Raw genomic sequence first — 12,108 nt, forward strand, 5'->3', positions numbered from 1 at the left:
ATCAGAGAGAGCTTCTACAAGGAGCCACACGAGTTGTGTGAATGGGAGATGCGAACTGTGAGGACTTCTGTGGCGGGTTCTGAAGTCTGGCTTCCTGTGATGGGACTAGCCTCTGAGGGACTGGCACCACAGTCCGGCCAGGCCGAGAGGCTCCGAGATTTCCAGCTGTCCCTGCCAAGGGGCTAGACCAGAGAGTTGTGGATTTGAGACAAGCTCAGTGCCAGCTGCAAACTACCAGTGAGCTCAGCTGAAGTGACAAGGAGCAGACATGTCCAAATTCCTGACCCATAACATGGCGAGTTCTGATAAAATGGTTATTTAGTTTTTTAAATTGAACTTGCTATTTATTAAAAATATTCCTTATTCTAACGGGTAAAATATACATAAAATACTTTTATGATAATCAATTTTTCATTTTTATCAATCTTATATAATTTATATAATATTATTTATTATGCTATTACATATAATACTTTTGTGATTCTATAATAATAGTATAAATATTTATACAAAATTTTAAAATATTTTATTAATTACACTTTATTCACTTTGTATCCCCCCATAAGCCCCTCCCTCCTCCCCTCCCGGTCCCTTATTTTAAATGGCCAAGTTTCAGGATAGCTGGCTTTCAAAGAGCAATGGGGTTAGGAAAACTAACCAGTTGTCTGATCTTGACAGTAGAGTAAGATAAAGGATGATTGAGTGTGTGCTGCAGCGAACAGACCCAAAACAGCATCCTGAGTTGCCCTAGCCAGCGTGTGACTGTCCGCATCCCGTCTCTGGCTCAACCACTTCTGCGCCTTCACTCTCATTATACAGCAGAAGGAAATCACAAGCAGACCAAGGAGAAAGTAGGTCCAAGTGCGGGGTGTGCACTTCAGAAACCACCCTACACTCCCGGTATTAGGATTCCTCCTCGAGACTGTCAGGCGGGGCCCTGTGCAGCTGGAGCCCGCATCATGTCTGAAGCTTGAGGCCTGCAGAGCAAGGCTGCCTTCCTAATGGACCTTCGCAGCTTTTCCAGGTATCTAATTATACACTGCTCTGGAAGAGTCGTTAAGGGAGTTTTATCTTTTTACGGGCTCCTTCCCCAGACATCTCCTAACTACAAGCTGGATCTGTACTCAGGCCTGTTTATAGCTTGACCCTGTCATCTTGTACTTTAAACAAGGCCATTAACTTCACAAAGAGCAGCATTGCATCGCCTTTCTTCTTCTGTTCTCCCCCCAAATAAAGTCAGAGTAACAGTTGAGGCTCATCACAGCTGCAAGGAGAGACATTTATGGTTGGCAACACTTGATTATTCATAGTTTTTCTGGGAAAAGTTCATTCCTTGTATACTTAACTTCAGCATTAAAAAGTCTACTGATAAAGCTGGGCAGGGGTCAACACTTGTTCTTAAATTTCTTTCTCTAGTTCTGAAGAATTTCTCCTGTCTTTTTCGTAAGAGAGAATAAGAACATAAATTTAAGGTAAATAAATGATAGAATTGAGGAAGAATTAGCAAAAAGGTTAAATAGGCAATTCCACAGCTGAGCAATGAAAGCTTATCAACCAGGTGCAAACTATAAGTCTCTGGCTGTCTTGTTTATCCATCTCAGATCCATGGTGAGGAGGCTGCGGCATATCTTTGGTTTTATTGCATTCTGTATTTCAGTAAGTAATTAGGGAAAAAAAATCCAAAAGTACTTAGACATATGCTTTTTCTCAGAACAACTCCAAAATAAAAGATGATTATCATATTTTAAAAATATCATTAAAATACCATGGCAACTCTTCCTGGGTGGTAATCTGGTTCAGACAAGAAAAATACGGTTTTAAAAATTAAAGATTGTTCAAAAGACTCCAGACTCCCCCTTTCTTACTGCCTGTTTTATGTTTAAAAAGTGGTTCCTCCCTCCAGACGACTCTAGTGAAATCATGTGTAGGCTCAGAGCAAATGTAGCCTATCTGCAGCAATTAAGTGTGAGGGTTAGAGCGCTGGCTCAGGAGTTAAGGGGGTACAGATTCGGTTCCCAGCACCTAAGTCAGGTTTCTCATACCTGCCAGTAACTCCAGCTCCAGGGGATGCAATGCTTCTGGCCTCCTTAGGCACCAACATTGATGTGTGTAACACACACACACACACACACACACACACACAAAATGATCTTAAAAAAATAACAAAGGAAACATTCGTGAATGTGGTTCAGTCTCCAGTATGAAAGCTTTTGATTTACAAATGTCAAATCTGTCCCCCTAGTCTGGGGCCTCAAACTCAAAGTCAACAAATGAAATGCAAGGGTAAAGGCCACAAACAGAGGATTGTGAGTGTGTTTCCAAAGAGAAGTCTGCTGGACAAAGGCCATGTTAGCAGAATGGCGTTTTAAAATGGTTTATCTCTTTGATCTTAAAGTCAGACCACATCTGAATGAAATAATTTTTGGCATTATTATTATTTTTCCCTTGGGCTTGACTCAAGGCTGACGTGGATCATGAATGAGATGAGGAGAGGGGGTGCCCTTGGGAGGGGATCTCACACCAGAGATAGGAGCCGGTGATCTAAACCACCCCTCCCTGTGCTGAGCTGGCTGAGCTTGGTAAGAAGGCTCTGAAATCAGAAAACAAACAGCAGCGAGGGGAGACAGCTTTGACTGGGTCTGTGGGACAGCTGCCCCCAGCTTGGAGGCTTGTTGTCTTATTGTCTGTGGTAGCTTGGACGAGAGTGACCCCATAGTTTCAAATGTTTGCGTGCTTAGTCCCCAGTTGAACTGTTTGAGAAGGATGAGGTGTGTCTTTGATGGAGAAGGTGTGTCTTTGGGCTTGGGCTTTAATAACTAAGACATTGTTTTATTCATTTAAAAGTGTTATAAATGTTTGGTCTGAATTTTAAAAATGTATCTCTTACAATGTATTTGTGATTATGTTCAGAATTTCTATCATTTTTTTTTAAGTTCAGGGTTTTCTTTTCTTTTTTAAAGGGTTACTTACCATCATTATTTTTTGAGACAGGGTTTTTCTGTGTAGCCTTGGCTATCCTGGGTAGCCTTGATTGTCTTGGACTTGCTTTGTAGACCAGGCTGGTTTTGAACCCACAGAGATCTGTCTGCCTTGGCCTCCCTGAGCTCTGGGGTTACAGGAGTGTGTTATGTACTTATTTTTTTTATACATGTGTGTAGACCACATGAGTTTCTGTGCATCATATCTATGCAGGTGCCAGAAGAGAACATCAGATTTCCTGCAACTGGAGTCACAGGTGCTGTGAGCAGCCGTGTGCATTCTGGGGACTGAGCCCAGGTCCTTTGCAAGAGCAGTATGTACTCTTCACAAGGGCCATAGCTCCAGCACCCGAGAAGGTTCTTTCTCAGTGGTCAAACTGTATTGTTTTCCTCTACTATTTTATGGTTTGAGATTTTGTGTGCTTGAGTAGAGTGGTTAAGAACAAAGATGATCTGTTGATTACTGGCCCCGGGCTTCATAGTTTTGTGGACTTGATTAAACTTTTCAGCCCCAGCTTCCTTAATTGTAAAATGATAATTATGGCAACACCGGTTAGAGAAAAATAATTTCTATATGCTATTAATAAAGTGTCTGGCTCTTATAGATAGTCAACAGTACCTGTGTATTTTACTATGGATCTGTGGACAAGAGCACTTTTTCCTCAGTGGCTAGACAGTGCTACTTTTCAGGAGTTGTCTCTTCCGTATCTCTTCTGATACGCGTTGGTTCTTTGCATCCCAACACCACTGTTTCCCCGCTGATTCGTCAGAATAGTCACATCTGTGTCATATGGGTTAAACTCTGTAGCCTTAAAACATGCAACAAGGTGCATGGGAGCAACAGGCTGTTCCTTTTGTCAACTCTTGTGATTATTTTCTTGTCTCATCCCCCACATGACCTTTAGACTTATTTTAAACATTTTAATCAAACAACGTAATGGGAAGACATCTTGCTATCGTGGTGTTAGAGGTATCGCTTGGAACCTCTGATTTTCAGATCTTGTAACATGTTAGGAGGCAGCCACGCCCGCTGCAAGCCTGCCAGCGCTCGATGACACAACACTGAGATGAATGAAGATGTTATGTGGCTGCGCTTATATAGGGAACAGCAGTGATGATTTACTAGCCACTAAGTTCAGTTGTTGGGGCTTGTTTAGCTCTTGCGGAAATGGCCAACGCATCACAATCTGCTGTTCAGTCAGTGGGACTATACAGTGGCCCCTTGTGTGGCTTTTCCATTTTCTGTACTGCTTGGAATGAAATCAGGGCTTTGCATATACTGGCAGCTCTCACCACTGAGCCACCCCTCCCATGGCTTAATGCAGCCGTCCTTACCATCTGACACGAGGCAAAAGTAGCTGGCGAGATCGTTTCTCAACAGATTGCTACAGATTTTAATAGGTGGTGAAGTTACTTCTAATCTTTGCATTTAACCACTGATATGGGGACATTTTTATCATCCCTATGAATGTATTTTAAACTATTGATAAAATTATTTTTCTGTTTTAGTTTTAGCAAATGTATTTATTCTAACTAACAATAAAAACCATTTTATTTTGTGTTTCATTCATCAGGGCCATGGCTTTATTAAAAAAAAGACACCATTATAATTTATAATTACTAATGAGTTTTGAGGTCTTAATGATAATACTTTTATTTGAAATTATAAATCATAGCCAATATCCATTGCACTTAGCTGCTCCTTATGAGAGCAAGCTTCTCTCAGTGCTAACAGGAGCGATTGTCTTTGGCATAACTTAAAAATAATGGGAAGCGTTTCTAAGGGGATGACACAGCGTCCACCAAGCACAAGTCCTGTGCTGAACACACAGGGGTGCCGCAAAGGCGCTGCATCGTTCTGGCTTGATTCTTCCTAAGAATTACCATTGTGGGTGTCAAAAGTTGAAGGTAACACATTTGCTTAGATCTTCTCCTCCTCCTCTTTCTTCCTTTTTCTCTTCCTCCTTCTTCTCCAAGATAGGCTTTCTCTGTGTAGTCCTGGCTCTCCTGGAACTTGCTCTGTAGACCAGGCTGGTGATGAACTCAGAGATCTGCCTGCCTCTGCCTCCCAACTGCCACCATGCTGGGCTTAAATCAGGTCTTCTTCTTTTTTTAAAATGGCTTCTTAAAATTTTTCCATTAGTGACCCTTTTTGCTGGAGAATTTTTTTTCCATCAGTATCTCTCTCTCTTTTTTAATTTTAATTTTTTTAATTAATTACACTTTATTCACTTTGTAGCCCCCCATAAACCCCTCTCTCCTCCCCTCCTAATCCCACCTTCCTTCCCCCTTCTTCATGAATGCCTCTCCCCAAGTCCACTGATAGGGGAGGTCTTTCTCTCCTTCCTTCTGATCTTAGTCTATCAGATCTCATCAGGAGTGGCTGCATTGTCATCTTCTGTGGCCTGGTAAGGCTGCTCCCCCCTCAGGGGGAGGTGGTCAAAGAGCAGGCCAATCAGATCATGTCAGAGGCAGTCCCTCTTCCCATTACTATGTAACCCACTTGGACACTAAACTGCCATGGGCTACATCTGTGCAGGTGTTCTAGGTTATCTCCATGCCTGGTACTTGGTTGGAGTATGAGTCTCAGGAAAGACCCCCGTGCTCAGATTTTCTGGTTCTGTTGCTCTCTTTGTGGGATCTGTCCTCTCCAGATCTTACTATTTCCCTCTTCTCTCATAAGATTCCATGCACTTGCTTGAGAATTTTAAAACTTCATTTTATTTAATGCACATGAGTATTTTGCGTACATAATGTTTGTGTGTTTCACACATTCCTGGATGACTAAGGAGGTGTTGGACCCTCTGGGATTGGATTTACAGGTTGCGCTGAGCTGCTACGTGGGTTCTGGGAACCAAGAAGAGCCAATGCTCTAACATTGAGCCATCACAGTACCTACAACTTTTTATTTTATTTTGTTCTTTGTAGATATGTGTAGGTGTCCATGGAGCCAGAGAAGTTGGATCTCCTGGAGTTGGCATGATAGATGGTTGAGATCCACTTGATGTGGGTGCCAGGAGCCAAAGTCTGGTCCTCTGGAAGAGCAATGCATGGTTTTAGCCAGGGATCCCTCTCTCTAGTCTTCTGTCTGGGAAAGGTTTATGAGCTGCCATGTACATAGGCACATAAAATAGGCAGATCAAAACACTTACTGATAATGTATCCTGAATAAATCAGCCCGATTGCTTAGTATACGTATTTGTGTGTTATTGTGTGTATGCATAAGTGTGTGTCATGTCACAGTACACATGTAGAGGTCAGAGGACAATTTTGTAAGGTCGGTTCTTCCACTTTTGCATCAGTGCTGGACTGAGCTCAGGTCGTCGGGCTTGCATGGCTAGTGATTTCTCCTAGTGTGTCATCTCACTGGCCCAATTCTATCATTTATTAAAAATGAATGCTCTGAGCAGTGGTGGCTCATGCCCTTAATCCTAGCACTAAGGTGGATCTCTGTGAGTTTGAGGCCAGCCTGGTCTACAGAGCACGTTCCAAGGCTACACGCCAAAGCTACACAGAGAAACCCTGCCTCAAAAAACCAAGCAAACAAAAAAATATGAATGTAAAATTATATACTAATGACATGGACGCTCTTGTTTATTTTTTACGTAAAGAACACTGTCTTTGGGGCTGGATGGCTCGGTGCTTGCTGCTCTTGCAGAAGACCCGGGTTTTGTTCTCAGCGCCCAGACTGGGCAGCTCATGACATGCTAACTTCAGCTTGAAGGGGGCTGATGTCCTCTTCTGGCCTTTCTGGGCACCTGCACATACCTATGTAAGACAACAGCTATTTGATCCGTACCAGGTGGAGTGTCCTCAGTGATTTTCAGACCTGCCCCCCCCTTTTTTTATTTTATAGTTGTCAGTGCTGAAGATATCTCTCTGTGCAACAAATGGTACGAAATGGCCAAATGTTAAGAGCCATTTCAGGAATTGTTGGAAAGTCTATCCTAATCCCAATCCACTTAATGATATTTTAAAGTGAAAAGCAAGTCAATGACTCTAATAAAAGCTTTTAAAATGATTCATTTTAATATAAGTCAAACTAAAGACATGTTTATGCTGAGGAACGATGGCAGGAAAATAAATATTACAGGTCTTTGTTTTCTGTAATTAAACCATGATGTTTAATATGTACAACAAACACTGCTGTTCACAGCATTCGGCCGTCTTGAACCTGGGCCCCGGGGTTTCGGGCAGTGTTCACTGTGTGGCACTAGAAAACGCACGCTGTAGTGTTCACGCTGCGCTCTCAGAGCCAAGGCCGCAGCGAAGCCGCCTGTGTGACCTGGGGGAGCAGGACAGAGCCCCTGCGCTCACTACACACTTGCTGTTGCATCGCCCTGTGGGCAGCGAGTGTTCTGCAGCCCTCCATGGTTCCTTTTGCTGCTGTTTGCAACCTCACCCCGTCACTCACCCACACCAGGAAGCGCTCCCCTAAGGCATCAGTGAGGAGGATGGGTCTTTCAGAACTTCACAGAGTTATCTCTTTTGCGGCCCTCTTGAAAAAATGTGGACCACTTTCAGCATTTCAAAGAAGTATGGCCAAAACATAGCAACTTTGTACGTTTATTGCTTGGCTCAAGCATTTGAGATGCAACTCAACAGTATCTTCCTTTTCTTAAAAAAAGCAGTACCTTAGTGGTCTAAAATACAGGATTTGCATATTCGGGGTCTCTTGTTTTCACCGAGTCTATTGCATCAATATAGTCATTCTCCTTTTTTTATTGTCTTAAGGATGCCCGCTGCGCGTCCCTGGCTGCGCGGGCTGAGGCGCACACTGTTGGAGTCTTAGAGCAACATTAGTCAGCAACTAACCACGGGCAAAAGGCCTTAACTTGCTTGACTTTGCTTAACCGCCCTCGCAGGCACCAACCCTCCCCTCTCCTTTCCAGGAAAACATGATTTTCCAAACCCCACCGAAGAGCCGGGGAAAGAGGCACGTTACCTGTCAACACTGAGTGCGCAGAGGTTTAGGACGGTGATGCCCACGGACGACTTCTGCAGGAAGGGGAACAGCTTGCAGAGAAACACTCCGAAGTCATTGTGGTCAAAGGGCCAGCGCCCGGCCAGCAGCTGAAAAGACAGGTGGGGTGAGAGACAGCGAGGCTGGCTGGGCGTGCGCGTGCTTGGGTCCCCGCTTGCGCCTTTATTATTGTGTGAGCGTGTGACCAGACCTTTTAGCCCTCAGGTCCCCTACCCCCTTCTGAACAGGTTTTGTGTTGTTGTTGATTCTTTTTCTTGGAGGGGTGAGAGAGGAGGATGAGACAGGGTTTCTCTGTGTAGCCCTTGCTGGTCTGGAACACCCTCTGTAGACCAGGCTGGCCTCGAACTCAGATACCTACCTGTCATTGCCTCCCGAGTGCTGGGATTAAAGGCGTGCACCACCACCGAACAGCTCTGAGGAGGGTTTTCCGAGAACCTTTTGATTTGACTCAAGCTCACAGTCCTACCCCACCTCTTCCTCATGTCACTCCGGCCAGTCAGTCTCCACTCATTCATGAAAATTGCCGCATGAGCTCTGTCCTGATGCGCACAGGCTCTCCACTAACGGGCTGCTCTGAGCTCTGATACTCCTCGGGAGCTTTGGGAGCTTCACGAAGATGTTATGACTGGCTGTCTAGAGTCTTAATGCAAGCAAAGGCGCATGGCACAATCACCCTAATAAAGACAAGGATTGTGTCAGCTTGCCACAGATCAGAATCAACTGAGGAGGGGTCCTCACTGGAAGACCTCTCCTTGTTGCCTCGGTTGAGGTGGGAAGGCTCACCTCTGGGGACACTTCCAGGTTGAGCACCCTTTATTCTTATCCTTCGCTGGCATGGCTTTGCCTCATGCCCCTCAGGGTGCTTTACCCTGTGGTAGCTGTCTCTGCCGACTCCAGGAAATTTCCTGGCGTCCAGCGCCAGAGTTGGACTCCTGAGGCAGCTGCCTGTGGAAGGAGTAACTACCAGTCATTGCCCCCGAATGCTGCTTTGGAACTACTCCGATTGTTGAGGTCCCCCACCTCTGCTTTGAGACCCCCCCACCTCCGCCTTAAGGACCGAGTAATGAATGGGTCCTCAGCGCCTCAGGCGGGATTTGGCCATGTTATCATTGTAAGGCTCCCTTGAACACACGGGCATCCTCTAGGCCACTAGAAGGGATACTAAAAGTGAGCCCTCTTCCTCTTTGCTTCCTCTCTGCTCTGAGGCTAACAGCCCCCTTCCCCATGCCCTGCCACAGTATGCTGCCTAACTCCAAGCTCAAAAGCAATGAGGTGAACTGAGCCCAAGTTGAGGCCTCTGGAGCTGGGAACCCAAACTGTTGTCTTGTCACCCAACCTAAAAATGGAGCTGCATTGCATGTTAGTCACGTTCTCACTATTTGAACTGTGGTAAGCTAACATGGGCGATCTGTCTCCCTCTGTCTTAGCAATAAAACAAATAAAAGGAGGGACATCGTGGCAGCAAACAGTATAACTTACTGGCAGTTCTTTACCTTTATTTATTTATTTATTTAGTGTGTGAGTGTGTGTGTGTACATGTGCTACAGCAAAAGGTGGAGATCAGAGTTGATTGCCTCTTTCTAACAGGAGAACCCAGGAAATAACTCCAGTCATCAAGCGTTGTGGCGAGTGCCTTCACCCACTGAACACACTCTATTGTTTCTTTTCTTTTCTTTTCTTTTCTTTTCTTTTCTTTTCTTTTCTTTTCTTTTCTTTTCTTTTCTTTTCTTTTTTCTTTTCTTTCTTTCTTTCTTTCTATTTTTCTTTTTTCTATTTTCTTTAAAAAACAAAAAGGTTTTTAAAGAGGCATTTCCTTTCTATTATTTACTAACATTTAAAATTAAAAATATAATAATTTGAAATAGTAAAAATTAGGCTGCGTAACATTTGGATAATGACAACTGAACAGTAAGTCTATCAAGGCCCCCAGATTTCCCACCCAAAGGCAACCCTTGCTGACAGCAATGTGTTTTCTTACAGGAAATTTGCAATGTACATACAAACTTTGTCTTTTTTAAATAAACGGGAATATATGTAAAATTACTTTAAAGTATTTATTGTGTTCTCTTTTCTGATGTAGTTTTATGGAAAACACCACTGCCTAAGTAAAAGGTCTTGGGTTTTAAAAATTCTTTGATGAAGCATTTAAACAAGAACTCCACTTGATTAGCTGCTATTTAGTATGCTATCTAGACCGCAGGAAAACAACTGCTGATTTCTTTAATGTCAGCAAGCGACGGCCAGTTCCATGACAGCAAACACAAACAGCCCTGACAAGCCGTCAAGTCAGGCTGGTTCAAAGGTCATTTTGGAACACGAGGAGCCCTAGCTTATTTTTGTTGCCCTAAAAAGGACAGTGTTAGGTTTATGTCTCTTCGAGAACACCACGTGGTACCTAGAGTGAGTATGGAATGCACTGGTGGCTCCAAATCACCCCCACTCTAACCCACGAACTCAGGAGGATGTTTTCGTGTTCTGAAATGACAGCATGCAGCTCTGAGAGCAAGCTCAAGCTGTGATTCACTTCCTATTTCCAAGGCATCAGTGCTCCAAAGTCGCCTCTCTTTTTGTTAGGTGACATGATATGCAGACCATTGGGCAGGAGGAAGTGGCAGCCGGGGGTATAGAGTGGTTGTCTGCCCTAACCCCTGCTTTGGATGATGGGCACATAGCTTCCTGAGAGCTGCAAGGAGGGCCTGGAGACGGTCCCTGTCCCTCAGGCAAATCCGCATGCTGCTTCCTCTTTCCTCAGAGGATTCAGAGACGCACTGCTGACGACTGAGGACAGGAATCGCAGTGGGCACCCCTGCCTTGCTCTAACCAGTTGAAACATAGGTACAGTCTAAGATAGCAAATTAGTGTGGAAACTCTGGTTCATGGGGTTGATTTGGATTGTGTCAAGTTAACATCACAAACAGACAGGCTACCTCTTCCTTAAACCCGCCAGACACAGATTTACTCACAAACGTGTACAGTTTGCGACCCTGGAGGTCTTGTTCTCAGCTCTTTCTCTGGCCACTTTTTCTGCATTTTTTGTGCAGCAAAGCAATATCTCATTCAGTATGCACAATTTCAGCTGCACTGCCTTTCTGGAACATGGCTGACAGCCAGAAAGTAGGGGAAAGTCTGGAACTATGTAGATGATGTGAAATTATGCCCCGGTGATCCCTAATCATTGCAGGTAGACTAAGTGTCCATCACATGTTGGCTTATTGTTACTTTGTATCCAATGCTATATGCTTAGTTTTTGTTCTTTAACTTGTTGCAGATTCAAGCTGCTCAATTCTAGTGTTTCTAGAGTTCTCAATATTGGTTTTAGATAAAAATTATTAAGGGAGCTAGTGAAAAAAAATCCCAGTACTTGGGCACGACCAGACCTTTGCTGTTCACCAGGGATAACATTATGTTTCTTGGGGATATGTGACGCCATCAGAATCTTCTGGGTATTAAGGTCTAGGAGAGATGGTCTTGGCATTTGGGGAGTAATGGTTGAGGATGTTGCTAATGTCTTGCAAGGTGCAAGGGCAGTATCTCTCCCAAATAACCACCAGGATGCAAGATGTTATTGTAGCAGTTGGAACACACCATCTCTGCAAGCACACCAGGATCTTTGGGGTCGGGACAGAAGTAAGAGGAGAGGGTGAGGAGGCGGTTAGTGTTTCCTGCTTTGGGGAGCTGGACAGCATCAGAGGTAGCTGGAGGGCTCCTGACAGCGCTTGTTGTTGTTCTGTGTTTCCAGAGCTTGGGACTCGGCCGTTTTGGGGTTGGGTCTAAGAATTGGCGTTCTTAACAATATGCCAAAAGGCTCTGACGTTTCTCCGAGAACAATTACTCTGCAAGTACCATGAGCAGTAAGAATAAGAGCTGGTAGTCAGTTAGAACTGGACGAGCAGGAAAAAAAATTCAGAATGGGAGACTACCATATTAACGTTTGGGGCCATGTCGCTTACTGTCCTAAGGACAGCGGCACAGAGAGACTTAGTAACAACAATAAGGATTCTAGAGTCCGAGCCTCACTGGCCTGAAGCTGTTTGCTCATTCCTTATATTCAGGGCAGGCTGAAGAAGATTACCTTTTGCTGTGTGATGTGGCTCCTTAATTTATCAGAACTCTCTGTTTCTGTGCTAGCCAGATGGGGTGGTCTCA

At 44.3% G+C, this 12,108-nt stretch overlaps 1 protein-coding gene across 1 annotated transcript in view; it reads right to left on the reverse strand.

Moving 5' to 3' along the window:
- The window catches only part of Ednra (endothelin receptor type A), a 64,712-nt gene that overhangs the window by 19,627 nt on the left and 32,977 nt on the right, over positions 1-12,108 (reverse strand). The window contains exon 3 of the mRNA XM_021641445.2: positions 7,924-8,051. Within this exon, the coding sequence (XP_021497120.1) occupies positions 7,924-8,051 (128 nt within the window). The remainder of the gene's footprint in view (positions 1-7,923; positions 8,052-12,108) is intronic.

This window comes from Meriones unguiculatus, chromosome 10, assembly GCF_030254825.1.
Source record: "Meriones unguiculatus strain TT.TT164.6M chromosome 10, Bangor_MerUng_6.1, whole genome shotgun sequence".
Taxonomy (NCBI): domain Eukaryota; kingdom Metazoa; phylum Chordata; class Mammalia; order Rodentia; family Muridae; genus Meriones; species Meriones unguiculatus.